General features: G+C 51.2%; 1 protein-coding gene across 5 annotated transcripts in view; it reads right to left on the reverse strand.

The window, feature by feature from the left end:
- The window catches only part of Slc6a6 (solute carrier family 6 member 6), a 75,461-nt gene that overhangs the window by 45,463 nt on the left and 2,131 nt on the right, over positions 1-27,867 (reverse strand). For 3 of the 5 annotated variants that reach the window (XM_075983473.1, XM_075983474.1, XM_075983477.1), the window contains exon 2: positions 14,845-14,888. The exons of 1 other annotated variant lie outside the window; for it this stretch is intronic. Coding sequence is in view for 1 of the 4 variants with exons in the window: in XM_075983472.1 (XP_075839587.1) it covers positions 2,390-2,408 (19 nt within the window). In the remaining 3 variants the exon portion in view is untranslated. Of the gene's footprint in view, positions 1-2,389; positions 2,507-14,844; positions 14,889-27,867 lie in introns of those variants that run through there. One more of the 5 variants, XM_075983472.1, reaches the window with a different exon arrangement.

Genomic DNA, 27,867 nt, shown 5'->3' on the forward strand with positions numbered 1-27,867 from the left:
AAACCCTTTCATTTTACAAGCCTCAGCTTTCCCTCCTTCCGGTTCAGGAAGAGGGTCTGAAGGGCCTGCCTGGAGTGTTATGTGACTTTCTGGTCATTTAACCCCAACAGCCTGGAGCTACCTACTGCCCTCCTAAGTGGAGCCTCTCCCGGGATGGGTGGAAGGCAGCTGCCGTTGTGTGCAAAGAAGGTCCGCCCCTGGAGATATGGGGAAGACAGTGCGGGGCTAGCACCAGACTCCAGAGAGGAAGGCAAGCTCTGCAAAGCACAGGGTCCCCCTTCTACAAACATGACTCCAGGCCTGGCTCAAAGTGGCAGCTCTCCCTGGTAGCAGGAGGTGGCTGTGTGGAGACAAAGTCCCATCTGTCACCTGCCTGTCATCTTCTTGTTTGGTCTGATTATAGGGTCACCCTATTGTTCCCTAAAATCAGAGATGGTGGGACAGCACGTTTTATTAAAACAGCACAAAATTTACGGGAAGTTCAGAGGAAAGACAGGCGGCAGAAAGAGGCTGCAAAGAGGGGGGTATAGGGAAGAACCCTCCCCTCTGAGCTAGACACTCAAAGCCTAGGTTGGGGACTGGGGATTGGGGGGAGTAACCTATTTTTCAAATGCCATTCAGCAGACCTCCAGCTTGTGGTAACAAAGCTAGGCAGGAGGAGAAGGTGGGGGAGGAAGGGAGAGAGGGGGGAGAGGGAGAGGGAGAGAAGGGAGGGCTAGAAGGGAGAGGCAGATGAAGGAGGGGAAAAGGGGGTGGGGACAAGGGAAAGGGAGAACAAGGAAGTAGGAAGGCCTGACCACACCACAGTATCTCCTAGGTGCTCTGGGCCAGGGTGTGCGCACCTGGAGACAGTACACACAAAGCTTCAGGGACGCCCGGCTCCTGGCCTGGCCGGCCACCTGTCTTCTTAGTTCCTAGGTGGACATGCTCTTGGCTCTGAAGGGGCAGCTTTGCTTCTCCCCTCTTTCTCCTCCCCCTCAGCAGAGGAGACGGGAGCGTGAGTCAGCAGGCATTGGCTCCTGGCACTGACTCACCCAGCCACAGAGCTGTCATTCACCTCCAGCAGTGTCACTTCCCCAGCATCTGGGCCCCTGGGCCTCTCGCGGTGGGGGTGGGGCACCAGGGTCCTGGGGCGGGCACTGGGGAGCCCAGGATCATCTCCGGAGGGAGGCCTCTGCCACTCTCACAAACCTACGCCCCTGTGTCCTCTGTGACGGGGAGGAAGAGCCCTGCTCTTGCTCTGCAGGACCACAAGAGAAGCCCCAAGCAGAAGCTCCAAGCGTTAGGTCACTTTGTGACCCTCGACACTGCCAAGCCCCTTAAGTTGTCACCCGTGCTGTCTGAAACCATGGCTTCAAGGAGAGAAGTCTGTGCTAGGTGGCCTCAGCCTTACCCACTGTGCAGTGGGCGCGAAGTCTGGGCACAGTGTGTAATGTTTCTAAGTACCCCCTTCCCCACAGTGTTCCTCTTTCAATGCTTTGTCTTCCCCACAGGAAGGGCCTCCTTCCTTCTTTCCTGGAATCAAAGCATCTATCAGACTATGACCTAAGATCATGGCAGGAGCAATCACTTACCCAGAGCCTCCCTCGGTTCTGAGCAAACGGGAAGCTGTATGTGCTTCCCCGCCCCCACTCCCAGGAGCTGAAGCCCTCCATGGGATGCCTTCTCTCACCCCACACCTTGGCTCGAGTACCCTTGACCAGGGACACTAGACCATCCAAGAGGAATGCACAGAACCCTCACCTGGGTGACGGGTGACGGCCGGCCTCCAGAGCAAGGTCTCATGGCCCTACTGTATCACCAGGCTGTGCTCGGCCATCTGCCACCCCTCCCACCAAGAGTCCCAGCTGCCTCCTGACACACTGAACACATCAGAGTGGTGAGGACCCAGTTGATGCCTGCAGCGTCACAGGGCAAAGCGCAGAGATAGACAGGGCAAAAGAGAGTGACCTGGAACCTGTTCTTGACCTCAGAGCACAACTTCCCCAAGAAGATGACGATCTTTTGTTGTTTTGGAGAGCCCCGAATCTTAGCTTCAATTTCTATTATACAACACATTCCCTGAGCTGCTCTCCACATGACTCTGAGGTGAACTTGCTGGGGTGTTTCCCCAAAGGTTTGTTGAGCACCAGGGAATTCCCTTGGAAGCTGCATGATAGGGCCTCAGAAGGCCCGGCACATCCATACACAATCCACTCTGTAGAAGAGAGGAAACCAAGGACCTAGCCCCCACAGACTCTGCCAATGGGGGGCCCAACATGGATCGCCGCAGGAGACATGCTCCAGAGAGAGAACTGGAGAGAGGAGAGGGGAGTGGGGGCACTCCTCATACCCCCACCCTGCGGGTATAGTAGGTGCCAGAGGCAGAGAATAAACTCCTATTGCAAACCTGGGTGCACGGGATTCATATCTAACTCTGTCAGGATGACGGACGTTGGTGCAGCGGGTGGCGGTGGCAGCGGCTTCCAGGGCTACAAGATGGTGCCTAACACCAGCTATTGCTTGGCTAGAAGAAAAACTCAGCGTTAAAATCCATGTGGGGACTACCTAGAGGTGGACACAAATCATCTGTGTCTTCCTCTGTGCACAGGCATCTCCCAGGGCAACCCCAGCACTTGCCTGGGTAAACGCTGTGATGTCCACCCAGGGCACAGCACTGCTTTCTCACCACCTGTCACTTAGGTGGCATCCTAAGATGCAGCCATACCAGCCGCTGGAGACTCCTCAGAGGCATGTCCCCAGCTCACTTCTAGCAAATTCTAGCAAGTAGCCAGGTCAGCCCAGCTCAAGTATTAGCAATGGCTCCCAGCTGCCTAAAGAGCTCTCTGGGAATGTCACCTGAAATCGAAGCTTCTCCAACCTCTTCTGTCCGGTCCTGGGTGGGTGACCCTTTTTGTGACCCAGGACTGCCACACTCTCCTGGCATTCCTCTTTCTGGCTGGAAGCTCTTAGAGCACCCATGTTTAAGGATAGCCCACTCAGAATGGAAACCCCCTTGGTCATCCCAGATCCTGCCCCATCACACCTACCAGTCACCTGGGCTGGGCTCTGGTGAAGAGTTGGGAAACTTTGGGCAAAGTTTCAAGAACTGCTTGAGAAACCTTGATGTCTTCATTTTGTTTTTGACACAGGGTCCCACTGTGTAGTCCTGGCAGGCCTGAAACTCATCATATAAACCAGGCTGGCCTTGAACTTGTGGCGATTCATCTGCTTCTGCCTCCCAATGAAAGATGTGTGCTACCTACCACTGCCAGGCAGCCAGTCTTTGGTCTGATGGTCTGGAGAACCCTGGGACATAAGCTTGGGTGTGGGTACCAGGACCCATCTGTACCTATTGACTCGATTTTAAAGGTGGAGCCCAGAAATCTCACCTGCTACATCCACTTCCCAGGAGTCTTAGAGTCAAGGCTGGGAAGGGTGGGATTATAAACTGGGAGGCACCGGATAAAATGTAAACAAAGCTGACCAGTGGAAGAGCCGTTGTTTGGCTGATGCTGTGCACATGTGCCAGGGCGCATGCAACAGGGGCTGGGGAAGAGTGGCTGGACAGAGGCAGGCAAAGCTGAAGGCATTTCAGTTCCTTCTGTGGCGGCTCTTCCAACTCTAGACAGGGCCACACACTTCACCTGCCTCAACTGGAAGGAATTCGAGATACAAAGATGAGGACTGTTGGGGTAGCTTCTGGGACTAGGCAGTTAAGTGGGGGCTGCTTGTCTGATCCAAGAGGAAAGTGTCAGAGGTTACCCCCAACCACAGTGGGTAGCCAGGGCTACAGAAGTTCCCCCTCAGCTCAGCATCTCAGAAAGGGTAGAAAATAGCTGGACTACCCTCTCATAGATGGCACCATACCACAGGGACGTGTCTGGGATTTGTGGGAGAGGGGACACCATTTCCTACTGTTCTTTTACAGTAGAAACAAAATATTCCCAGCCAGAGAAACACCACTATGGAATGCCAACAACAGGCAGACCTTGGAGGCCTCGGGCTCCATTGCGAAGACAGACTACCCCTCACCGAAGTGAGGTTAAACCAGCTGGTTGAGGAACCTGATACCGGAGCCCCACTGTCCCTCCCACACACACACAGACACACTGGTCTCTCTCAGGCAGAGAGCAGTCATAAAGCAGTCCCTAGAGCATGGGCCCTGCTTAGCAGCACTGTTGGGATTTGGTGGCACCAGAGGTCCTAAGAGCAGCACCTGGCACTGCAGGCTCTTGTCAGCCCTAGCTGACAAGACAGTGACAAAGTGACCAACATTCTCCCTAAACCTTTGGCAGCCATGACTTGGGCACAGCCCTGCTTAGTGTCTGATTGGCTCCCTCACTGTCAGGGCTCAAACATGGGGTGTCACCCTAACACCCCACCTCCTCTATTGCCAGTCCCTGGCTCCTCTTTTATGTCAGTCATTTTTGATCTCCTCAAGGGAGGTGCCCATTGTGGAGGGCTGAGGACATAGCAATAACTGTTTCTGATTGACATCTTCCCAAAGAGCTTTGTCCCTATGGCTGTGTAGACTCACAGCCTGTGTTTATCTGGGACAAAGCCTTCACCAGCTGGTACTACTGGAGGAGACAGGGTCCTGAGTATTACAGTTTTTTGTCTTTTTCTACAATGCTGGGAATGTAGCCCAGAGATCCAAATGCTAGGCAAGTGCTTTGCCAGCAAGATGCACCCCAGTCCATTTCGACTTTTTTGTTATTAAAAATGTTTTCTTGGGGCCAAAGAGATACATGGCTAGGTAGTTAAGAGTACTGGCTGCTCTTCCGGAAGAGCAGGGTTCAATTTCCAGCACCTACATGACAGCTCACAACTGTCTGTCATTTCAGTTCCAGGAGATCTGATACCAATGCACACAAGATAAAGTTAAAAAATGTTTCTCTTTTCCATCAAGAGGAAAATAACTTAAAAAAAAATCTCCAAGGGGCTGGAGAGATGGGTTAGTAGTAAAGAGTACTTACTCCTCTGGCAGTAAACTAGTTTGGTGGCTCCCCACCATCTGTAACTCCAGTTCCAGGGGGATCTAATGCCCTCTTCTGGCCATTGTGAGCACTGCACCCACATGGTGCACATACATACATATATACAGGCACATTCATATACAGAAAATAAAAATTCACTTTAAAAAAATCTCTATAAGGTGCTTGGGGTATGGTTCAGTGGCAGAGCTTTGCCGTGTATACACATAATACACAGAGCCTCTGCTTCCACCCTCAGCACTATGGGGGAGGGGGAAATTCCCACCTATTACCACCATGCAGGCCCTAGCAATTCACAACGGGGTATACCACCACACACCCCAGTGTATTTCTGGCTCTCCCCCTCCTCAATGTTACCTCCTCAGGGAAACCATCCCTGCCCAGCCTACACCCATCTCCCAGCAATGTGGCCATGGTTCCCCAGCAGTAATCCTGTACCTTCTCTGGTGGCCTCAGATTGCTTTCTGTTCCAGGGCAGGGGCTGGGCCTGCCCCAGGTGCACTGAGAAGAACCTGGGTTGGCTGTAGTCATAGCAACCCTTTGTTCTTCTAATTCCAACTGTTTTCCTATGGTTGAAATAATAACTGCAGCTGACATGCGGCCACACAGCTCTGGGTGCTTTATATAATTCCACCTAATAACCGTGTTTTTTTTTTTAATCAGGCTAAATATTTCCCCTTCTTCCCTTAAATCCTCCTCCAGTGATTGCTGCCGCTCACTTATCTCCTAATTAGTCCAAAGGTAATGGGACTTCTGAGCACCTTAGCCTGCAGGGACAAAAATCACTCTGCCAATGTCCTAGGCACATGGAGAGACACCCACATGCTCAGCCGGTACATTCCAGGCTCACGGCATCCAACCCTTACTGCCAGTGGGATGAGATGCCCAACCAAAGCTCATGAGGCTAAGCCACTTGACCGAGGTTTACACAGCCAGGAAGAAGCACGCTCCCGAGTCTTGAATCCTTAACTGCTGAGCTCAGGGTTATTTCCAGGTTATCGCCTTTAACAACCCAAAGTCCTACCCCCTTCAACTTGGCACAGGAAAATACTGACAGTGGCTAAAGGCAGAGGGGCCACTTTGCAAATTAAACCCCCCTTCCCAAATTAAAGAACCCAAGTCTCCAAACCACAGTTGCTTTCACAGGCAGGATGCAGCCACGTGTCAGGGTGGCTGTGTGGCAGGTGGTAGTGACAGCAGCAACAGACACCCATATGCCACCCAGGCCTTGCTAAGTGTTCTTCCACTTAATTATACCCAGAACAGGTGAAAGTCAGTGAGACCAGCTGTGACTGCGAAGAACTGACCCTCCGGCTAAGAAAGAGGGCTTGTTTTCAATCATTAAGTTTAACCAGGTTAACACAAGCAAGAGGATAAAGTCCAGGGAACGGCTCCTCTCCAAGACTAATGGTGGAGACAGCCTAAGCCTTTTCTGTAAAGGGACTGCCTCTCCCCACCCACGGCCTGCCCCTACAGTGCCCCCGCCCCTCACCTTCTCTGAGCTGTCACTCTGAGCTCTCCGCGCGCGCACACACGGGCACTCAGACTCTCTCCAGGATCCCACCCTCCGCAGCCCAAGGCATAATCAGCTTAGTCATGGATACAGCTTGGGCCACCCAAAAAAAGGTCTCCTTTTCCTCCTTGGGGGCAAGGATACCTGTGATTTAGGCCACAGCTATAAATAGCCCCTAACTTCATCCTTTTTAATTGACTCATCTATTTGTTTGGTCAAGGAGTTCCTTCTGACCCCTCCCCCACCATGGCCGAGTTCTACATTAATACTTCTTCCTGACATCACATGACTGATGCCTGGAAAAGGGGGGGGGGTCCTTCCCCTGGCTGCTGCAGCTTTGCTCTCTGAAGTCCATAGCAGGTGACACCTCCTTTTGAGAATCTGGTCCCCAGATTCTACTGGCCTCCTCCTCCTCAGCCTCACCTAGATTTTAACTGGAACTTAATGGGTCACTGGCCATCTGAATGGTGGCCTCTGGACCCTGGCTTCTCCCTGAGGACCTCAGTAGCATCATCTGCTAAATGGACCATCTCGAATTACACAAGACAAGGCTGGAGGAAGGGACTCAGCACAAGATCAGATTCACCCTGGGAGACATCACACACCCTCTGCCCCGGAAGATCAATCGGCTTTTATTTCATGAACCTTTCAAACAAGCACTGACTTTGACCAGGCCCTTCTCAATTCTGTGAAAGGAAGAAAAAAAAACCCACCAGGAAAACACCGGATATTCTGGTTCTCCAACACACTGGGTGTCAAACGAGCATCAGCAGCGAGGTTCTCTATGGCCCACCCCAAGCCATAGAGAATGTCCCTGTGGAACGTCTAACTAGGTAAGACTGAGAACAGTGTTCCTCCCAGGACCTCCAGCCAACGTGACTCTTGCGGCTGAGCTGGGGTGAGAGCCAGCTGTGCTTTTCCATCGCGGACACCCGTCATCAAAACAGTTACCTAACAGCTGCAAGCTCCAGCCACACAACATGGCCACTGGTCTCCACAGTCTGGTTCCCCAAAGCAGAGCAAGACCAACCCCTGGACACAACATCCAGCCTTGAGGTCACCAGGTGAGAGTCCCCTCCCCTGCCCAGAAGATAAGCCAGGCCAAGACACGCCTTTCTCAGCTTCCTGAAAGTTTCTCTTTGCTTTCACTCTCGGGCACGCCAAGCATTGACACACGCAGCTTCCTCTAAGGGTAATGCCCTTCCGGTCTTCTGCCCACCTGTTGCTTAAGACCTCGGGACATAGTTCATGCGTCCAGAGCATCCTTACAGGGGTGAGGCTTGATGCTGGAGTGCGTGCCTGGCTGTGGGAAGCCATGGTTTCCATGTCTAGCACATGCACACAGGCACACATACCCACTGCAGCTTCAGATTCCCATTGCCATGGAAATCTCCAGACTGAGCAGTCTGTCACCCACCTCAGAGTCCACGGGACACAGCAAAGGCAAAGCCACGGGAAAGTCCACTACATTCGTTTTTGGAGACAGTCTCATGTAGCTGAGGCTGGCCTTAACCTCGCTGTGTAGCTAAGGATAGCCATGGGCTCCTAATCCTCCCAGGGGCTGGGATTTCAAACAAACACGCCCACACCAGCAAAAGCCAACAGTTTTTGATGACCGACAACCAGACTTTCGATTCTCACTTTTCATATACATCTGAGAGTTTCCCCCAAACTTCCCCTGCCATCCAGCACTCTTAGCAGCCCTGGTCTTTCCACAGGATAGCAAAGCAAAAACAGATGAAAAGTAAACTTTCTCAAAGACTGGAAAGGTCAAAGGGAAGGGAAAGTCAAGATCCAGCCCCAAGCAGAGAAGGTAAGCTGAGGTGACATTTCTCCTTGGCCATAGGACCCAGGCATCAGTCAGCTTGGAGAAGGTCACTGTCTCACCTGAGTGTGATGGCCCACACCTATAATATATCCCAGCAGCCAGGAAGCTGAGGCAGGAGGATGGCTGTAAGTTCCAAGCCAGCCAGAGCTGTACAGCAGAACCCTGTCTCAAAAGAACAAAGGTCACTCTAGTTCTGCCTCTTTAAGGGTGACAGATGACTCTGAATGTCTCCAAGAGCAATGCTCTGTGACCACAGTTCAAAAGCTGCATCATAGGAGACACAGGCTTTTAAAAATAGACTCTGGGGCTGGAGAGATGGCTCAGTGGTTAAGAGCGCTGGGTGCTCTTACAGAGGACCCATAGAATGGCACACAGAGAGGTGCATGTGAACGCTGACTCAGTCAGGGCTCTGTGTTTTCCCTGGCAATCCTATCCAGTGACCCAAGGGATCCCTGCATTATCCACACCCCAGCACAAAACACAAAGCCTAGTATAATACCAGAGTTTGAATACTCAGGCTGCCTGGTGTGAAAAACAAGGTCTCACGCTCTCCCTCCTCAGGCCCCTCCTCTTCTTCCCACCCCCATGGAGCCTCTTTCCTGCTGGCTATGGAGCCCTTTTGAAGTCCTCTGGGCTTTCCCTCTTCAGGTATTCATTACCGAGGGAATGCCATAAAACGACAGACATCCCACCTTCTGCTAGCCTGCTCTCCTGACAGACATTACCAATCAATTGTGGCATTGTTCCCACTGATTGGCACCAGCCTTAGATGAAAGACAAGACAAGGCCCTGTAAGAGAACCGATCAAGGGCTCCAGTTGAAAATCCCAAGACAACTTGTGTTAGAGAACAGAAAAACAAGAGTCTGGGGGTGAACGGGTAGGGCTGCAGGAAGGAGTGGAGGGATGAGGACAGAGGCAGAGAGAGTCAGCCTGGGAAAAGATAGGCAGAGGGAGGTCAGCCAAATGAGGTAATTGTGGGATCGGCTGGGGAGGTGTGCCACGCTGGGGCTGAGACTCAAGCAGGGATCAGGACCTGGGCGGGATCAGTGCTCCTCGCAAGGAAGAGCACTTGGCACCAAGAGGGAGGTCCCTTGGACCACGGCACCCAGCCCCTAAGTGACAATGGGGCTTCACATCTGGTCATTCCCACCTGAAAAGCCTGTCTGGAAACAAGTGACACTCCCCATCCCCAGGTTTTCAGTGGGAAAGTGGCGGCTGTCCAAGGCGCCTCAGTGAAGGGTGGGAAACAGATAAAGATGGCATAAAGGCTCTCCTTCCAGGGATCCTGAAAGCAGCCCCTTCTGCAGACCAGGCACCCAGGACTGGCTGGTAACAGGTGAGCAGGTGGAACCTGGTGTTTGTGGGGAATTCCATGTCACAGCAGCTACAGTATAGGAAACAAGAGCCAGACTGTCCAGACCTGTGACATGGGTCAGACTATGGGAGTGCCCAGCACAGTAAAGCATTGTGAAAACAGCAGCTCTGTCCCTGTCTGTGTGTGCTGACTTCTTCAAAACAGCAGGACCCAATCACACCAGCAACAGGAAGGTGTAGCAATGACAGCTACTGTTTATTGAGCAACTGCTATATACCCCTGTCGCTGTACCAAAACTTTTGGTTTTTCTTTCCTTTCCCTCTCAGAAGGCTGCAATGCATGACTTCATACCCATTATGACAAAGGTCAGAGGAGGCAGGGATGCGTTCAGGGTTACCAGAGAGTGGAGTTTATTTTTAACTTCCTACTGTTGATGGGTTTTTGTTTTGTTTCTGGGTTTATCAGGTCTTCTCCCAATGAGGAAGGCTAGTTGGGGTGGAAGGTTTTGAATCCTCTCTTCTTGAGGGCCCCACAGGCAGAGGAGGACTCGCTAAAGGGAGGCTGCCACTTCTCAGTGCCCCAAAGCTGTTGCGGATGTCAGGCAGGAGGGGCAAAGAATATGGTTTCTGGAGAAACAGAGATTTGAAATTGGGGTCTGCACATCTTTAAAATGGGCACCCCAGGATAGAAGTGCGCCTGAGCGGCAGAGCTCGAGGAGCGCATGCTCCCTGGGTTCCGTCCCATGTAGGGAAGGGGACGACTTCTACACTGCATCAAGATATCCCTTGTGCAACCACAGTCAGGTCGTCAGACGGAAAAACTCAGAGCTGGCTCCTGCAGCTGAGCCGGTACCATCACCCCACTGAGTCCTGAAGGCAGGGTGTCCACAGTGGGGCTCTGAGGAAGCTCCATGCTGGGACACTTGGCTAGCCTGCTGAGGTCCTGAGTTCCATCCCCGACACTCGGCCCCCTTCCCAAAAGGGATGATCTATTACACATTATAAATATGGTTTATCACAAAATAGAAGCAGGCATTGTTCACTATAGACTGTTTTATCAGAAAGAGTAACAACTTCTTATTGACTTCCAATTTTCAGTTATCCTCCTGCCTCCGGCTCCCGAGTCTGGGATCACGGACATGTGTCACTACTCCTGGATCATAGTATTCTTTTTTATCCTTTTTTCCCCCTTAATTCAAAGATGACAGTTTCATTAGAGTTTAAAGAAAATGCCCAGGACAGGCCAGCTAGAAGTCGGAGCAACCGCTCGGAAGACAGGAATGGAGAAGGGAGGAAGCCACGCTGTTTGAGATGAACTGGAATGGAAGATAAGCAGCCACATGGCAGGGAGAGAGACCTGAGAGAGAGAGTGAGGAAGCTCAGAACACCCGTGGGGTCTAGTTAGCATCCAAAAGACAGAGGCAGAAAAAGGAAAATGTACCTCATAGGGGCTTGTCAGAACTGGGTCTCATGTATTCTTTTAAGAATAGATTGTTGCCGGGCGGTGGTGGCGCACGCCTTTAATCCCAGCACTCGGGAGGCAGAGGCAGGCGGATCTCTGTGAGTTCGAGACCAGCCTGGTCTACAGAGCTGGTTCCAGGACAGGCTCCAAAGCCACAGAGAAACCCTGTCTCGAAAAACCAAAAAAAAAAAAAAAAAAAAAAAAAAAAAAAGAATAGATTGCTAGCCCCGCCCACAATTGAGACTATGCTTTGTCTCAATTCCAGAGGAAAATGCTGGCCAGATACCTGTGGTCTCACCTACTCAGAGGGCTGAGGCAGAGGGATGGCTAGGGCACAGGAGTTTCAGACCAGCCTAGACAACACAGCAGGACCCCAGTCTTTTGCCTTTTCTGTTTCTCTGTGTAGCCACCCTGGCTGTTCTGGAACTCTGCTCACAGAGACCTGTCTGCCTCTGGCTCCCTAGTGCTGGGATTAAAAGGCGTGTGCCACTACTGTCTGACTCCAGATCTTTTATCGTAATAAAACAAAACAAACAACAATAACAACAAAAACAGGGTCTTACTCTGCAGCCCTGACTGGCCTCAGACTCCAAGCTATAGCAGAGACCTTCATGCCTCAGTCTCCCGTGTGGTAGGATGACTGATATGTTCCACTTCCGGCGGCTTATGGACACGTGTGTACGCACACACACCACTCCATTATACTGTGGTCACCCCTGCATGGTGGGAAAAGGGTGACTTCCTCCCTTCTTTTAGTACTTTCTGTGTTCAAAATATGACTTTTATCATCAGGGTAAACACACAAATGCCATTTTCTAACTGACGACTCCCCTAGGGAGCAGGAGCTGAGGTGGCACTTTCCAGAGGATAACTGGAGTCCACAGACAAGCAGGAGGTGGTATGCCTGCTCACAGTCTCTTCCTTAGAGTATCTAGCACCCTAAAGGACAAGCACCCCAGAAGTGGACATCCCAGGGGGCAGCACCCTGAAAGGTGAACTTGCCTCTTCAATTGAGGGGGATGTCGCTGCTCTAGGGACCTCTTTGATGCAATAATTCTATGTGGGATGCTTAGCACTAAGTTTGTTAGTCCTACTGAGCCCTTAAAACTCCCCTGGGCTCACCAAGTCTCCATCCATGTCACCTGCAGTGGACTGCAGTTCTCCTGGCTTGACATGACTTCTCCATTTTATAGTGGGGAGTCTGAGACTCAGAGATATTTGGTGATTCCCTTCAAGGTCACACATCAGGCACAGACTGGGGCTAGGCAGGGGGCTTTGTTGTTTGTTCTGTGGTTCTGGAGAAGGCGACCCAGGCCTTATAACAGACCCACTGAGCCACATCCCAGTCCTGAAGCCAGAATGAGCCTGGACCTGCCTGACTCCTCAGTGTTACGCTCCCCACCGTTAGGCTGAAAAGATATTATCTCACCTTTCTCAGCTGGAAACCCAAAGGCCAGAGGCCCCACGTGATGTGCGAGGGTGGGCCACACCCAGAGCTCAAGTGTGTATCATTCCTGAGTGATATGCTCCCTGCAAATCCACGTGGCGGGTGGAAGGGAGGCCATGAGCCTTTCCAGAAAGAGCAAGGCAGGAGGGCCACACAGGAGTGGTGTGGGGCCGTGAGGGCCAAAGTGCCCCGCAGCCTGATCTACATCTGGGACTGGCACTGAGGAGCAGCCTGGCCTCCATCTGCTCTCTGCCTATGAGGCTGCCAGGCCCCAAGGGGTCAGCCACTAGCACAAGACTCTTTATCTAGAAACAGAACTCACATTCCAGCCTCAGAACAAGCACGGGCCTCCTTGGCTTCCACTATCCTTGGCTGTTCATTAACCAGGGGCAGGAAGGCCTTGGGAAGGGGAAGGGGCTGGGCCTGAGGGGACTCCCTGCCTATGGTGAGGGCAGTAGGGCAGTGCCACCAAGTGGGCACCAGAGTCGGGCAAATGGGTTCAGAGTTGTGGGAACCTGGGAGGTGCTCCTTTATCCCTGAGTCTAAGTTTCCCAATCTGCGCAACGGAGATATCAATACCTAGTATCCTGCACGACTCAAGTCCACACCCAACTTGCTGGGGGGTGCAACCATGCCTGGCACTCAGTAAGCATTCCACCTGTTCATCTACCATTTTCAGAGAAAGAACAAGAATTCCTTCTTTCTACGACTCTTGAGGCTGTAACATGGCCCTCGGGGTTGTAACCAGGTAATGTGTTACACTTCCGGGCAAGTCTAGTACCCGCTAACAATAAGTGTCCCCAACACATGGCCATTACAGTGAAGACTGAGCACAGCAGAGCAGGTTATCCGTCCACTCAGCTGCTCAGAGAGGTCTTCTCAGCCTCTGGGGATGGGCACGTCTGACATCAGAGAACCTATGGTCTCTAGTCGGCTGTTTGCGACCAACACAAGAGCACACTGGGCCAGGGAGAGTGAGAAAAAGTGCAATCGGACCCAGCCACTAGGGGCAGTTACCAGGGGACTCATGAGAGCTCTACAGATGTCCCCAAGCTGATCATGCCCCAGCCCTGTACCAGTGAGAGACCTTCCTTGGGAACTGAGGGTACAGCTCAGGATAGAGCATTGTTTCCACCCAAGGGCTCCGCCCCAGAACCAAGAGAAGAAAAGAGAGAGAGAGAGAGAAAGAGTGACGGGGAGGGAAGGAGATTAGATATTAAGAGAGCTCTATCCAAGAAGGTGGAGTTCTCCAACTTGAGAGCAGGGTCCACAGGTGGGTCACAAGATTGATAGAGTGGCAGGACAGGGGAGTGGCTGGCAGATGGCAGGGCAAGAACTTGGAACATTCTCGAGAGCTGTATACACCCTCCACGTCAAGATTAAAAGGACCTCAAAGTCCCGAATTTAAAATCAACTCAGTCTGAAAACAACATCAAAATCCTCCTTCTGGGCACCCTTACAACTCTGAGCTAGAAGAAAGGGAAAAAAAAACTAAAGAGACGAAAAAGCAAGCTGTAGTGAGTACCAAGACAGTCAGAAGATTAGATATGAGAACTATGTCAATGTTAAATGTCCGGGGCTGATAATTGGGCTGTGGTTACGTAAGACGAAGGCCTCGCTCTTATGAAATACGTGAAGGACTAGGGGAAGGGGCACCCCATTTGTGAATTACTCCCCAATGATTCAGCAAAAATACTATTCGTGTGGCTCTCCATAGGACAGACAGCAGTGGGTATGGATAAAACGCCCTGGCCAGCAATAACACTAGAACCATCAGTGTGAAGGGCGTCAGAAACTCACTGAGATCTTGGAACGTTGCTGAACATTTTGAGTTTTGTTCTAATAGATCTTTCAGTGAAGCTGGGCTATAGTTCAGTGGTAGGGCTCAAAATGAGCACCCCTCCATCCCCAGCAACACACGCATGCACGCGCACACGTGTATATGTGTGTGCGCCCCCGCACAGAAGAGATTAGAGAGGCTTGGGATCAAAATCTGGAGCATCCTGTCTGGAGCCAGGCCACCCTTGAAGTGGGTCTCAGAATCAATTCATCCAAGCTCCCATACCCCATGCAGCATCTGCTACATCTACTCTCTGGCACAGCATGAGTACAGGCAGGTCAGGTGACCCTCCACCCAGAGGTGCCAAGAACAAGGTAATGGGGCCACCTCAGGGATTTTGTCTTCCTCAGGAGCCTGGAGGACACTTTAAACAGGAGACTCCTCCCCCATGGGGTCTGGCAGTGGGTGGCAGTAAGGGGAGGGGGGCGGGCTAAGCCTGTAAGGAAGCTGAAAAACTACTTACACTTGAAAGGCTCCTCTGAAGAGGCTGTGGGGCTGGCTCTGCACCTGTCACAAAGAGGAAACAAAGAGGTATGGTCAGGGCCCAGGGTGACCAGGTCTGACCATGGGTGACACTCAACACACATATGTTATGGAGGGGCTTCCTTTGAGCCTGTGGGACCAGGGATCTGACATGGGGATGCTGAGTCCCAAGCATGGATAGGCACACACAGACCTTTACTCTCACCTAAGGGCTAATGCAGCCCTGTGTGTCAGTCAGACACAAACATATTCTCCCTCCCTCCTCCTCCTCCTTTCCTCTCCTCAGTCTGAATCCTTCCGCTGGCTTCAGTGCTCTTGAACCCAGACAGCCCAAGTTCCAGGGAATCACACTGTGAGGAGCTGCTGGAAGCCCAGGTAGGTTTGATGTACAAAAAAGGTCCCTTTTAATGTTGGACGTGGTGGCGCATGCCTTTAATCCCAGCGCTTGGGGGGTGGGGCAGAGGCAGGCAGATCTCTGTGAGTTCGAGACCATCCTGGTCTACAGAGTGAGTTCTAGTACAGCCAAAGATACACAGAGAAACCCTGTCTCAGGAAGGAAAGAAGGAAGGAAGGAAGGGGAAGGAAAAAGAAAGGAAGGGAAAAGCAAGGGAGGGAGGGAGGGAGGGAGGGAGGGAGGGAGGGAGAGAGAGAGAGAGAGAGAGAGAGAGAGGGAGAGAGAGAGAGAAAGTAAGTTAGTTCCCTTTTGAGCCAGGGAGATGGCTTGGCAAGTGAAGGTGCTTCCTGCCAAGGCAGATAACCTAAGTTTGTTCTCCCAGGCCCACAAGGTGGAAGAAGAGAGCTGACTCCTGCAAGTTCTCCTCTGACCCTGCTCGGATATATATATACGCATATCATACACACATACCATACATGCATATAACAACCTTTTTAAAAAGAGAGGTTCATTTTTGCTAGTATGCATTGGTAAGTCACTCACTAGACCAGATCAGAAAGCCCATACCACTACCAGCTCTGTAACCTGCCCGGGTTCCTGATCTGTCCCTGGCTAACCATCCCCCTATGGACATGGCAAGGCTAGACAGAGGGCTGGAGAGGATTCTTTCATTGGGATCATCATCATCGTTATTATTATATTTCTTTGTGTGTTGGGGTGGAGGTATCACGTGGAGGTCAAAGGACAACTTGCAGGAGACTCCTTCCACCATGTGGGTCCTGGCGGTTGACTTCGGGTCACTGGCTGAGCCACCATGACAGCCCCCAAGAGTCTTAGAAGGCAGATCAGGAAACCTGCTGAACTCCACTGTCCAGCAGCTCTCCCCTGGGGATGGCCCAGAAGCCATCTCATGGATTCTGACTTATTTGTTCATGTTACGGTGGTACGGTGAACCCCAGAGTGCACAATCAGTGGGAACACCACAACAGGGCTGCACCATAGATGCTTCTTTTTTTTTAAACAGGGAGCCTCTGTTCTTTAGGACTGGATTTGGGAAACAGACAAGGCCGGCAGAGCTCTGGGCCTGGAGTCCCAGGCCACCCGTGGTGCTGCTGGCCCAGACACAGGAAGGCTTTTCAGCTTTCCTGGAATATAAAAATGTGGAGACTCGGAAAGCTGTAGTTGTTGATGGAGAGCTAAGATTTCAAGGCCACTTAAACTGGGATTAAAGGTGCTGCGCAGGGGTGAGGGAGGAAGGTGGGCAAAGGCACCAGTCCCTGCTTAAGCCCCACTTCTCCTTCTCCCTGGCAGCTCTACTTTCTAGCTTCTTCCACGACCTGAGCAAAGCTATGGCTGCCGCCCTGTCAGTACATACCAGACTTCCTCCTCAGTCCTCTCCCTGCATCAGGGCACAAACAATGAGTCCCAGGAACCACACGGTAGCAATAGGCATCAATTTCTGAAGCACCTACTATGTGCCAGGCACTGTATGGGGAAAGATGACAGCAGCGCCCGAGAAGCTGAGGTCCTGTTCTTAAGGAGAGCAGAATCCTAGGGTAAGGACTGAGACACAAGCAAGAAGCCACTGGGGCTTCTGCCACTTCCGAACTCGACACTGCCCGACAATCGCGGAGGTGGACTGGTAATATCTGCGATGTGTGAGGCACAGAAATGGAAAATGGCAACATGCACCTGAGTCCTGGGCTGTGCCAAAGGAAGAAAGACAGAGGAGGATGGAGTCAGCGTGTTTAAAGCACAATTCTCACCACAGTGTTTGAGGAACAACAAAGGCTGTCCCTGTCTGGGGCGAATCCTGACCGGTAAGAGGCCAGCTCACCTCAGACAGAGAAGACTAGCTTTCTGTGTCAGTGGGTCTATCTAACTTGCGGGCACACACACCCAGCCTGGGAACAGCCTGAACTGATTTGACCTGGAGATGCACAGGTATTGATCTCATCCTACAAGGTATCTGGGGACTTGATCTCACCTCCTCCTTCCAGGAAACATGTGAACAAGACCTGTCCAATAAGAGGGATCGGTCATGGCTAGCTAACTCGTGGACTTGACTATACCTGGACAATTAGAATGACAGCCAGAGCTCTTGTTCAAAAAATACTGGAGCTTGGGGATCTGGCAAGACAGCTCAGTGGATTAAAGATATTTGTCACACAAGCCTGGAGACCTGTCAGAGGTGGAAGGAGAGAACAGACTCCACGATTTTCCTCTGACACACACATGCAGACCACACCATGTGCACTGCCCCCAACACACACACACACACATGCACACATACATAATCCTAAATTTTTCTTTTAAAGAAGGCTCCTACTAAGTTGGGATGGCTTGTGGGGGTGGGGTTTCACTGGGGCAGCTAAGGTGCCCACAAGGAGAATGGACCCCAGAGTCCAGAAACGGGGCAGACTATAACAGCTCAGAGCCTGGATATAGCCACCTCTGAAGCACACCTCACCTGGCCTCTTCCATTAGAGGATCAGTAAATGTTCTCTTGACTTCTAAAGTTAACTGAAACTGATTTCTACCAACTATAAGAGCAGAGTCCAGTCTTATTAGGGCACGGAGGTACACACGTGCAATCCCAGCACTGGAGGGCTGAAGGGGGAGGGAGGATCGTGAGTTGGAGACTGACCTGAGCTACATAGTAAGTTTGAGGCCAGTTTGAGCCAAATAGAAAAACCCTGTCTTAAAAGCTAAATCAGTGCAGGGCTGGAGAGATGGCTCAGCGGCCAAGAGCTCTTGCTGTTTTTGCAGAGGACTGGAGTTCATTTCCCAACACCCACGTTAGGAGGCTCAGGACCAACTGTTACTCTAGCTTCAGGGAACCTGAGGCCCTCTTCTGGCCTTCTAGGATACTTGTAAATACTTGCACACACACACACACACACACACACACACATATACATATGTGCATATATACAAAAACATGCACACCAATAAAAATTAACTAAATGCATAGAGATGTGGCTCAGGGGTACAGTGCTTGCCTAGTATGAGCGAGGTCTTGTGTCCATCTTCAGCAATATTATATCTCGTGTGTGTGTGTGTGTGTGTGTGTGTGTGTGTGTGTGTGTGTGAGAGAGAGAGAGAGAGAGAGAGAGAGAGAGAGAGAGAGAGAGAGAGAGACCTATGCCCTGGCTTGAACTTGCTGTGTCATCTTATGCTCAATCCTTATCTCTCCCATCAGCCCATTAGTATCAAGGTGGAGGATGCAGGTGACAAACTTGACATCTGAGGTCCCCCACAGTCTGACATTCTACCTATCATGTGTCTGTTGCCAAGTTTAGGCCTGACCCTTCCCCCTTGTCCTCAGCCCTCACCTCAGGGCACACAGGAAGACTGTTTAAATCATTCCTCACAGGTAGGCCTGTGAAACATCTGGAGGACTCTTCACAACAGACCGTGAGCCCCACCCCCAGCTCTAAATGCCAGATGAGGGTGGAGCCACCTAGTCTCTCTCCTATCCTGTGTGAAGTGGCAGTTCTGGTGGAGGGACCACCATGCTCTACGAACTCAAACTCAATCTGTCCTTTCCTTCAGATGCTGATGCCAGGTGGCCCATGTAAACACACACCTCAGGCAGGTAGGAGACCAGACCACAGGGCCCTCCATCCTCAAAGCAGAGCCCAATTTGAGACAATTCCAGATGGCTGCAACTTTCCACAAGGGTAGCACCAGTCCTGGTCAAGGGGGCAGCTCTGGCACAGCCCCTGCTTCCGCTGGCCCCATGCTGAAACATATCTAGATAACAGGAGGCCATTTGAGGGGTATTCCAGCAGGCCCTGTGCTGTCTTCCAGAAGCCAGTAGTCTCTCTCAAAGAGTCCCCTAACACCACCACCACCCCAGCAGGCAAAATGCCAGATCCCACACTGTGGGCCTTGTCCTGACACACTGCCTGGAGCAACCAGGCCTGTCTGCAGGGCCTGGCTGGCCCTGGGCTCTCCCCTGACTTAACATCCGACTTGGCTGCCTGCAAAAGTCTCCTGCGGCTTTTTGGACTGCTAACACTGCAGAGTAAGTAGCAAGCGGCTTCCCCATAGCATCCTTTCCAAGGTGGCACTGGCCCAAGGCCGGCTCAGCCAGCTCCCAGCCCTATGACCTTGAGTCAGTCACCTGCCTTCAGGGAGGCCTTGGGGTTTTCCTATGCGAAATGTGAAGACTAAGGAAATAGAATTTATCAACTAATTCCTTTTCAATTTTTGGGTAAGAAAAGCTTTTGTAGCCTGGGTCTCCCTATGTGGCTCTAGGGGCCATGTTGCCCCAACTCCTGGGCTCTGGCAACACTCTCTCCTTGTCCTCCCAAGGAACTGGAATGCCCACTGTTAGGGTATTATGTTGGTTAGGCTTTTAAAGTCTACTGGATGCTAAGTCCCAATGTGGAGGCTGAGAGCCCAATGTGGTGGTGTAATCCCAGCATTCAGGAGCCTGAAGCCAGAGGACCATGAGTTTGTGGCCAGCCTGGACTGTAAAAAAAAATAAAATAAAATAAGAAATCACATCTAAAAACAAAATCTGAACAGAACCACAATGAACCATGCCCAGGCCCCTGGTAACAAGAAAGAGAGGGGCTCCAGGCTGGATCATCAAGGAGGTGAGAATTGGTGGTAGTTACCCTGACTGCCTGGGACTCAATAAACAAGGAGAGTGGTTTTCCTGGTGGCAGGATGGGGCTTTCTGAGGATGCTGGCAGAAGGCAACACTCTTTATTATCCTTTGGCTGGAGCCCATGGCCGGAACTTAAAGTAGGAGTTAGCACTAAGAAGGTGTGGCCCTCACCTAGTGAGGAGACCAGGGTCGGTTCCCTTGTTCTGCCTGTTTACTGCCCTCAGCCCCATACAAAAACAGACCCCCACACATGTCCCATGGGCCCTGCCCTGGCTGGAGGACGGGGTGTACTCTCAAAGAAGGCCCAGCTCACGGCAATCCCTCATCCAGGCCATACTGACTCAGTGCCCTTGAGTTAGAGGAGCAGCCTGGCTTCCCCCACTTTCAGCCAACAAAACACAGTCACGAGGGGTAGCAGGTTCCCAGCCAGTAGGGCTTGGGGATGAGAAGAACCATAAAGGAACATCACAGCTGTAGCTTAGCACACAATCCCCACTTCCTGGAACAGTCCCCCATGCCATGCCTTCCCTACTGTGCCCTGATGGGTTACAAGAAAAGAAACAGTACTAGTGTTTTATAAGGCTTCCCAGGGCTAGAGCAAGAGCCCTTACCTACAATCCTGGGTTCCATCCTCAAAATCACCCCCTTCCAAAAGAAATACACAAAACACCTGGTGTGGCTGAAAACTGGCCCCGGGGAATATTCGGCAAGAGCTGACGCATTTTTCAGGCTCACAACATTGGGCACCTTTAAGAGAAGCCCACCTTCTCCCCATGGAAAATTAAAGACAGAAATAGAGGCTACGGCACCTAGAAGGGGCTGGCAGGCGTGGGATTTTTTTTTTCTCTCTCTCTCCTTTTAAAGGTTTGTTCTGATCTATATTCTCCCACTAATAGCTTAAGCAAACCCACATTGTTCCTTAGGAGAGCTTCCCTACCAAAAATCAGTTGCCATAGGTCTACTTGGCACCACCCTGAAACTCTAATCTCCAAATTGGGGCGCATCCTTTCGGAGCAAGGGTCAGGCCATCTGGAAAATCATCAAGAGGATAAGTGTGTGGTACCTCACGCCGTGACAACACAGACATTAGGTTCTTCCTCATTATCCACCAAGCGGTCTCCTCAAACCCAAGGACGAGAGAGGGATAAGGATCCACCCAGATCTCACTGTAAGCCAGAGGCCAAGGACACCAGCCCTAACTCTCAGTGCCTGACTTTGATTTTAGATGTTTACCTGAGTAACTTTTTTGTTGGGACATCTCTCACTCTCTCCAGACAGACAGCCCCAGGAGGGCGTATTTCAAACTGTCCTATTCACGGGCCATATCTATGCAGCCTGGGATGAATAAGTACCTGCTAGGCGGGTGGATGGGTGGATCCAAGCCTGGACCAATAGACGTTCAAAGTATAGGCTCTCATTTCAGGATTGGGGTGTACTTCTGTGAGCCAGGCCCCTCTGCTAGATGCTGGAGTGTCTCCCCCTCCTTTCAGTGTGTCCCCAGTTGGTGAGCAGGCAGATATAAGGCAAGCTTACAGAGGTCCAAGCTCAGGACTCAGGCCTAGAGTCCAACAGAACTGAGGCGGGGAAGTTCAAATCCACTTTGACTCTCTTGATCTTTGGCTTCCTTTATATTAAGCACCACCCAGGGTCAAGGAACAGAACATTTCATGGACCAGGACGCTTCAAGATGTACCTTGCTGGAAGAAAACTGTGGGGAACAAAGGACCAGGCTCAGCTGAGAACCTCAGACTACAAGGACAGGTGAGGCAGATCCGGGAAAGAGTCTAACATCAAATTCTTCTTTAGAGTTAATCTGACTTTACAGAGCACGGTGGAGCCACTGGAAGACCCCTGGGCAGGAGACTGGCTCAGCATCACCACTTAGATGGTACAGAGAGGCACCCAGAAGGCATGGTGGCTGGTCAGGAGGCTGTGGATAGCAGGTGCCATCTGGTGATGGAATGAAGGGCCTTGAAATCATGACCAGCCTTCCATTGAGGCTGACTGGTCCTGGATCAGGGGCAGAATCCTCAGAACAGCCCTGTTCCAGTGCCCTTCACCCAGTAGGCATGACTGCCCAGACCCACAGGCCAGCCACACTTCTCCACCCACTGCCAAGCATCTAGTGGCTTTCCTCAGCAAGGGGGTTGATGGAACATGGCAACCAGTCAGATTCCACATCTACCCTGTTACAAACGCCATGGAAACGGGACACTCAGAATGTCCCACCTGAGAGACCTAGCCTAAAACTCCACTTAATGGCAATACGGAGGCTCAGGGGGAATGGGGAGGGGACCAGCCTGGAACATGGGTAGGCTCGGTTAACAGAAGTCAGTTGTCCACTGGATGCCCAACAAGTGTGCCAAGACATCCTTCTCACCCTTCCCCCCCGTGCATCTCAGTCCTGGGCTGACCAGAGCCCAGAGCCGTTCATCAGTGCCAGGCTCCAGGCTCTTCTCCAAGCTTTCCGAGAGTTGGGTCCTGGATTACCGGTATCTCTTAAGCAGCTTGCCCTTGGGATTTTTCCTTCACACTCTGTTCCCATTAACTGAGACTATGAACACCACCATGGAAATACTGAGGTGAGGGGCTGGGGTTGTGGCTCAGTGGTACAGCACCTGTCTATCTGTGGAAACCCTCCCTGGGTTCCATCCCCAGAAAAGTCAGTTGCACAAGATCTTGCCAGTGTCCTCAATCTACCTCCCAGACGGGGAGTTTTATATAATCAGAATGGTGGGCGCAGCAGGGGCAAGGGAAACTGAACAATAGGTGTTTTGAAGGTTGGATCTCTCCCACTTCACTTTGCCCAGACCTCACCAGAGCTCCTAGTCCCTGAGGTGAGTGGGTGGGGCAGGTTAGCTGGATGATCCCAAACAAAGTCCACAGTACCTCAGCTCCACAGTCAATGGACCACTCTTCCGCACACCTGCGACCTGTTCAGAAGCACCTGCCCCCAGCATAAAAGGCCCGGGATTGTACATTAACCTTCAGATACTCATCTTCTCCCCCTCCCTGTGCTGCTCTCAACCGCGGCAGAGACTGAGAGCCGCCCAGCACCAAAGACTGGTTTATTCATTGCTGCCCTTCCTACCCCTGGGATAGTGCCTAACATACAGTAGGTGTTCAATAAGCATCTGCAGTGCAACCAGTGATACACACACCTGCAGTTTCAGCCACCTGCGAAGCTGAGGCAGGAGGACTGAATAGGTGAGCTCCTGTATCAGTGGAGAGGCCTCGGGCTGCTGTTCACCTTTAGGGCAAGTTGGAAGCCACTGGGTGGGGCGACTCCCTCACTGAGCTGTAGTCTGGGTGATCAGCTAGGACAGAAGAGGTCAGTGGGTCACAAGCCAAGGATGTTCACAGTGGGCTGGTGGGCTTGTATGTTCTGTGAGGTGTTCTGCAAGGTGTTCGGCAATGTGTTCTGCAGGGCATTCTGCTGGGTGGCAGGTCATAATGGGCCATTGTTTTGTACAGACCGAGTGGCAGAACCTGGAACAGTATGATGCTGTTTTTGCTAAAAACAAAACTAAACCACAGCTGGCTAGCTGACTGGCTGGCTGGCCCCCTGAGCAAATCCTTACACCAACAAGGAAATGAAAACGGACCCAGAAAGTGATAAAAAAGCAGACTGCGTTCCTACAGACTTTCAAGTACCACACAGCTAAAGCTGCACATAAGGGCGATAGATAACCTTGAGGTCCTTACTGACTCATTCTGTAGTGTCGGGGGTGGAACCCAGGCCTGCACATACTTCACAGCTTGTACCCTCCATCCAGCCTTATATATGGATCTTTTGTAAAATGATCTGAAGGGAATCTATCTTAGCTTATAATGGTTCTGGATTGTATTGCTTGAGGTATATGATTTCTAACTTAAAAGTGAATCATTTGGCAGTTCCTCATTTCTATGTATATAAAATGGCATGTCCATAAAAAAGCTTGCACACAAGGCCCACAGGAAGTCTCTCCCAATCCCACACCTACAAACAAAGCAGCTGTAGGACAGACGGACAGGCTGTCATATGGTTATCAAGCCTCTTGCCACAGGGCACATGACCTCCAGTTTATACAGCATCTGCTCTTACACATAACTAAGATACAATTTAATTTATAAATTAGTCACTCAGAGCAATAACTCAAAATAGAATAATAACCTTTTACTGTCATAAAATGTATTCAACAACTCATGAACTGCTCATTTCTAAACTCTTTCATTTAATATGTCTGGGCTACAGTTAGCCACGCATAACACATCCATACATACGGTGCTGGGATTACAAGGGTGATTCATCACGCCTGGCACAAATCCACTGATACGAGGCGGTGAGAGACATCTAAAAGTGCTATGTAGAGGGGCGGAGAGCGCTGGAGATGTGGCTCAGTGCTACAGTGTCTGCCTCTCAAGTGTGAGGTCCTGGTTCCAACCTCAGGCAAACAAAAAAAGCAAGAAGAGAGATGCAGGGAAGACCGCCGGCTGTGCGACAAGAGAGCCTCCTGAGCTCAGGTCCCCAGCACCCACATAAAAGGGCAGATGTAGCCATGCACTCATGCAAAGCCAGCACTGGAGGGGGGACAAAGAAGGCAAGGTGGAGTTTGTTGGTCACTATCCTAGCTCCAGGTTCGGTATCAGAACCTGTCTCAAAAAGTAACATGGAGAGCGATGGGGGAAGTGACCTGATGCTGAACTCTGGTCTCCACACACATGCACACACACAAAAGGTAGAGAGCGACTGAGAAGGCATGTAATGTTGACCTCTAGCCTCCACCAGCACACGTATACATGTGATGTTGACCTCTAGCCTCCACCAGCACACATACACATGTGATGTTGACCTCTAGCCTCCACCAGCACACGTACACATGTGATGTTGACCTCTAGCCTCCACCAGCACACGTACACATGTGATGTTGACCTCTAGCCTCCACCAGCACACGCACACATGTGATGTTGACCTCTAGCCTCCACCAGCACACGCACACATGTGATGTTGACCTCTAGCCTCCACCAGCACATGCACACATGTGATGTTGACCTCTAGCCTCCACCAGCACACGCACACATGTGATGTTGACCTCTAGCCTCCACCAGCACACGTACACATGTGATGTTGACCTCTAGCCTCCACCAGCACATGCACACATGTGATGATGACCTCTAGCCTCCACCAGCACATGCACACATGTGATGTTGACCTCTAGCCTCCACCAGCACACGTACACATTTGCACGCACACGCCCTACATGCACCAACACACATCAAGTTCATTCACAAACATGTATGCAAACATAAGGAATATTTATCTTGATCTGGAGGGTACAACTGATATCTAAATCCATTGAACTTCAAAGCATCTCTGCATTTTCAGTACATTATACTGATTAAATTTTAATTTAATTTAATCGGGGGGAGGGGGTGCCAGAGTCCAAACTTGGACCTTCAGGTTAAGCACACACTGTATTACTAACCTATAGTTCTGGATCCTTAAACCATCTTTTTACTTTAAAAAAAAAACCGCGATTTATTATTATTATGTGTACCTTATGTGGCATGCCAGGGTCTCATGTAGAGGTTAAAGGACATCTTTGTGGCATTCTCTCCTTCCACCACAGAACCTGGTGGTTTAACTCATCTTCAGGTTTGCGTGGAAAATGATTTTACCTGATGAGCCATATCTCAGGCCCTGGCTGCTGCAGAGTTGGAGTGGGGGTGGGGATTTCTTTGTATAGTCTTGGCTTTCCTTCACTCTGTAGATCAGGCTAGCCTCGAACTCAACGATTCTCCTACCTCTGCCTCTGAGTGCTGGGATGAAAGGCATGTATCACCACTTCCCGGTCCAAATGCTTTTTAAAAATCACAGGGCAGGGAGTAGCAAAAGACAAGATCTCCTGAGTAAATTGGGAGCATGGGGACCTTGGGAGAGGGTTGAAGAGGAGGGGAGAAGCAGGGCTGGGAGCAGAGAAAAATGTAGAGCTCAATAAAAATCAATAAAAAATATTTTTTAAAAAATCACGGGGAAAAGTTAGGCACAGCAGCTCACACCTGTAATCCCAGTACTCGGAAGTCTGAGGACGGAGGATGGTGGCAAATTCCAGGCCAGACTGGGCTACATAGTAAGTTCCAGATTAACCGCCTCTCAAAAACAAAAACAATCCTCTTCCTGCCTCCCTGACCCCATCCCCCTAAGCCCAGCCTCAGCTCAGGTTTCCAAAAGAAACCACTAACCCAAAACAGTGGGCAGGGAACAGCTCCCCCCACCCCACCCCCACCCCCAGCCCTGCCCATAACTTTCCCTAAGGATGCCAGATCTACATGCTCCAGGGAAGTGGGAACCAGCAAGTTAATGGCCTGGTACCTGTTAAACAGGGCATCAGACCTCACCTGGTGTTTACAGAAAGAGCTTGAGGTTGGTACAGATTCATTGGTACAGAAAATGCCTTGTACCCTGAGTGAGGGAAGCCCGGCAGGCAGCCATCCTTGATCTCTGGAGCCCAGCCGAGCTTCTTGATCACCATTAGGGGTCTCTCCCAGGCTCCAGGGTTGACTGACTCCTGCTACTGTCCCCAGACTCTGTTCAAATCTATTTCTCTCCCATATCCCCATAGCTTTATGCCTGTAATGCATAGCCTACCACCAACCTGTCTCCGGCCAGATCTATTCATGTCCTCTGGTCCTCTCTCTAAATGGGACCCTGTGGACATATTCTACAAACATGCTTGGTTATTTAGCTTCTCGGTTTCTTTAAGCCCTCTACATCTCTGCCTACCAGACCAGCTTACCCTGCTTCTCTATCCATAGGAAGCATCGATCGACTCTGATATCACCTTCAACTCTACCTCACTAAACACACACTGGGTCACACACTCAAGTCTTCCTCGTGGCATCCTGTGGATGACAGTGATCACTGCAGCAGTCACTCCCTCCAAGTTTCTAGCTCCTCATAGCCAACATTCTAACCTCCAAGTCAAGGTTTCTTAACCAACTAAAGGAGACACGTTAAGAATGAGCTCCTGGGGCTGGTGAGATGGCTCAGAGCACACTGGCTCCTCTTCCAGAGGACCAGGGTTCAATTCCCAGCACCCAGATGGCACTTCACACCTGCCCGTAACTCTAATTAGTTCCAGGGGATCTGACACCCTCACACAGACACACATGCAGGCAAAACACCAATGCACATAAAATAAATTTAAAAGTATGAACTCTAGTTCTCTTTCAGCATATGGAAGTTCCAGGACCGAAGCTGCTCCCTACAACAACGTACATTCAAACACCTTCTTTAGCTGGGGTAAGTTGACAAACACCAGGATGCAGACCGCAGCCCCAAAGAGCCTGACTCTGGCCCATGACCACTGCTGACGCGGAGATCAGTCATTACAGACTGGGGTTCCAGGACAGCCCTCTATTCCCACCCAGATCCCCCAATGGCTGAGGCTGGGCAGCATTCCAGGGAGTTCTTGTGATTGACAGCTCTTTCCTGTGTCCAGGAATGCACTCAGTGACTCATGGCACCTTATCACTGAGACCTTTGGAAACTTTTAGAGAACTAAATCTTTGACAAGTCAAGGTAGAAACAGGGTCCCCAGAGCCCAGGCTGCCTCTGGGGGGGGGGGGGTGGGTGCAACACCTGCTGCAGAAATGGCAGCAGGGCCCCAAGCGAAGGTACAGGGAAGCAAGACGGAATATGAGGCACTAAGGACTCCCCTCCTCAACACCCTCTAGCTCTAAGGACCAGAATACCTTCGTCTCCCATTTTCTCCAGACCCAACTTCACTTTCATGTCCCCAACAAACTGGTGGTCTAAGCTCTGTGAAGCCAAAATGCACAGCTGGCCATGACGAGGCTTTTGGAAGCCCAATTCTGTACAGTTCAAGCAAGGCAGGCGCCTGGGCAGCTCTCAACTGGCCCATCTGTGGAATGGGCTCTTTCCCCACTGCCTGAGCCTCCAGATTCTTCCAAGCAGATGGGACCCACAGCAGGGTACAGAGGAGTTA

Source organism: Microtus pennsylvanicus, chromosome 8, assembly GCF_037038515.1.
Source record: "Microtus pennsylvanicus isolate mMicPen1 chromosome 8, mMicPen1.hap1, whole genome shotgun sequence".
Classification (NCBI taxonomy): Eukaryota; Metazoa; Chordata; class Mammalia; order Rodentia; family Cricetidae; genus Microtus; species Microtus pennsylvanicus.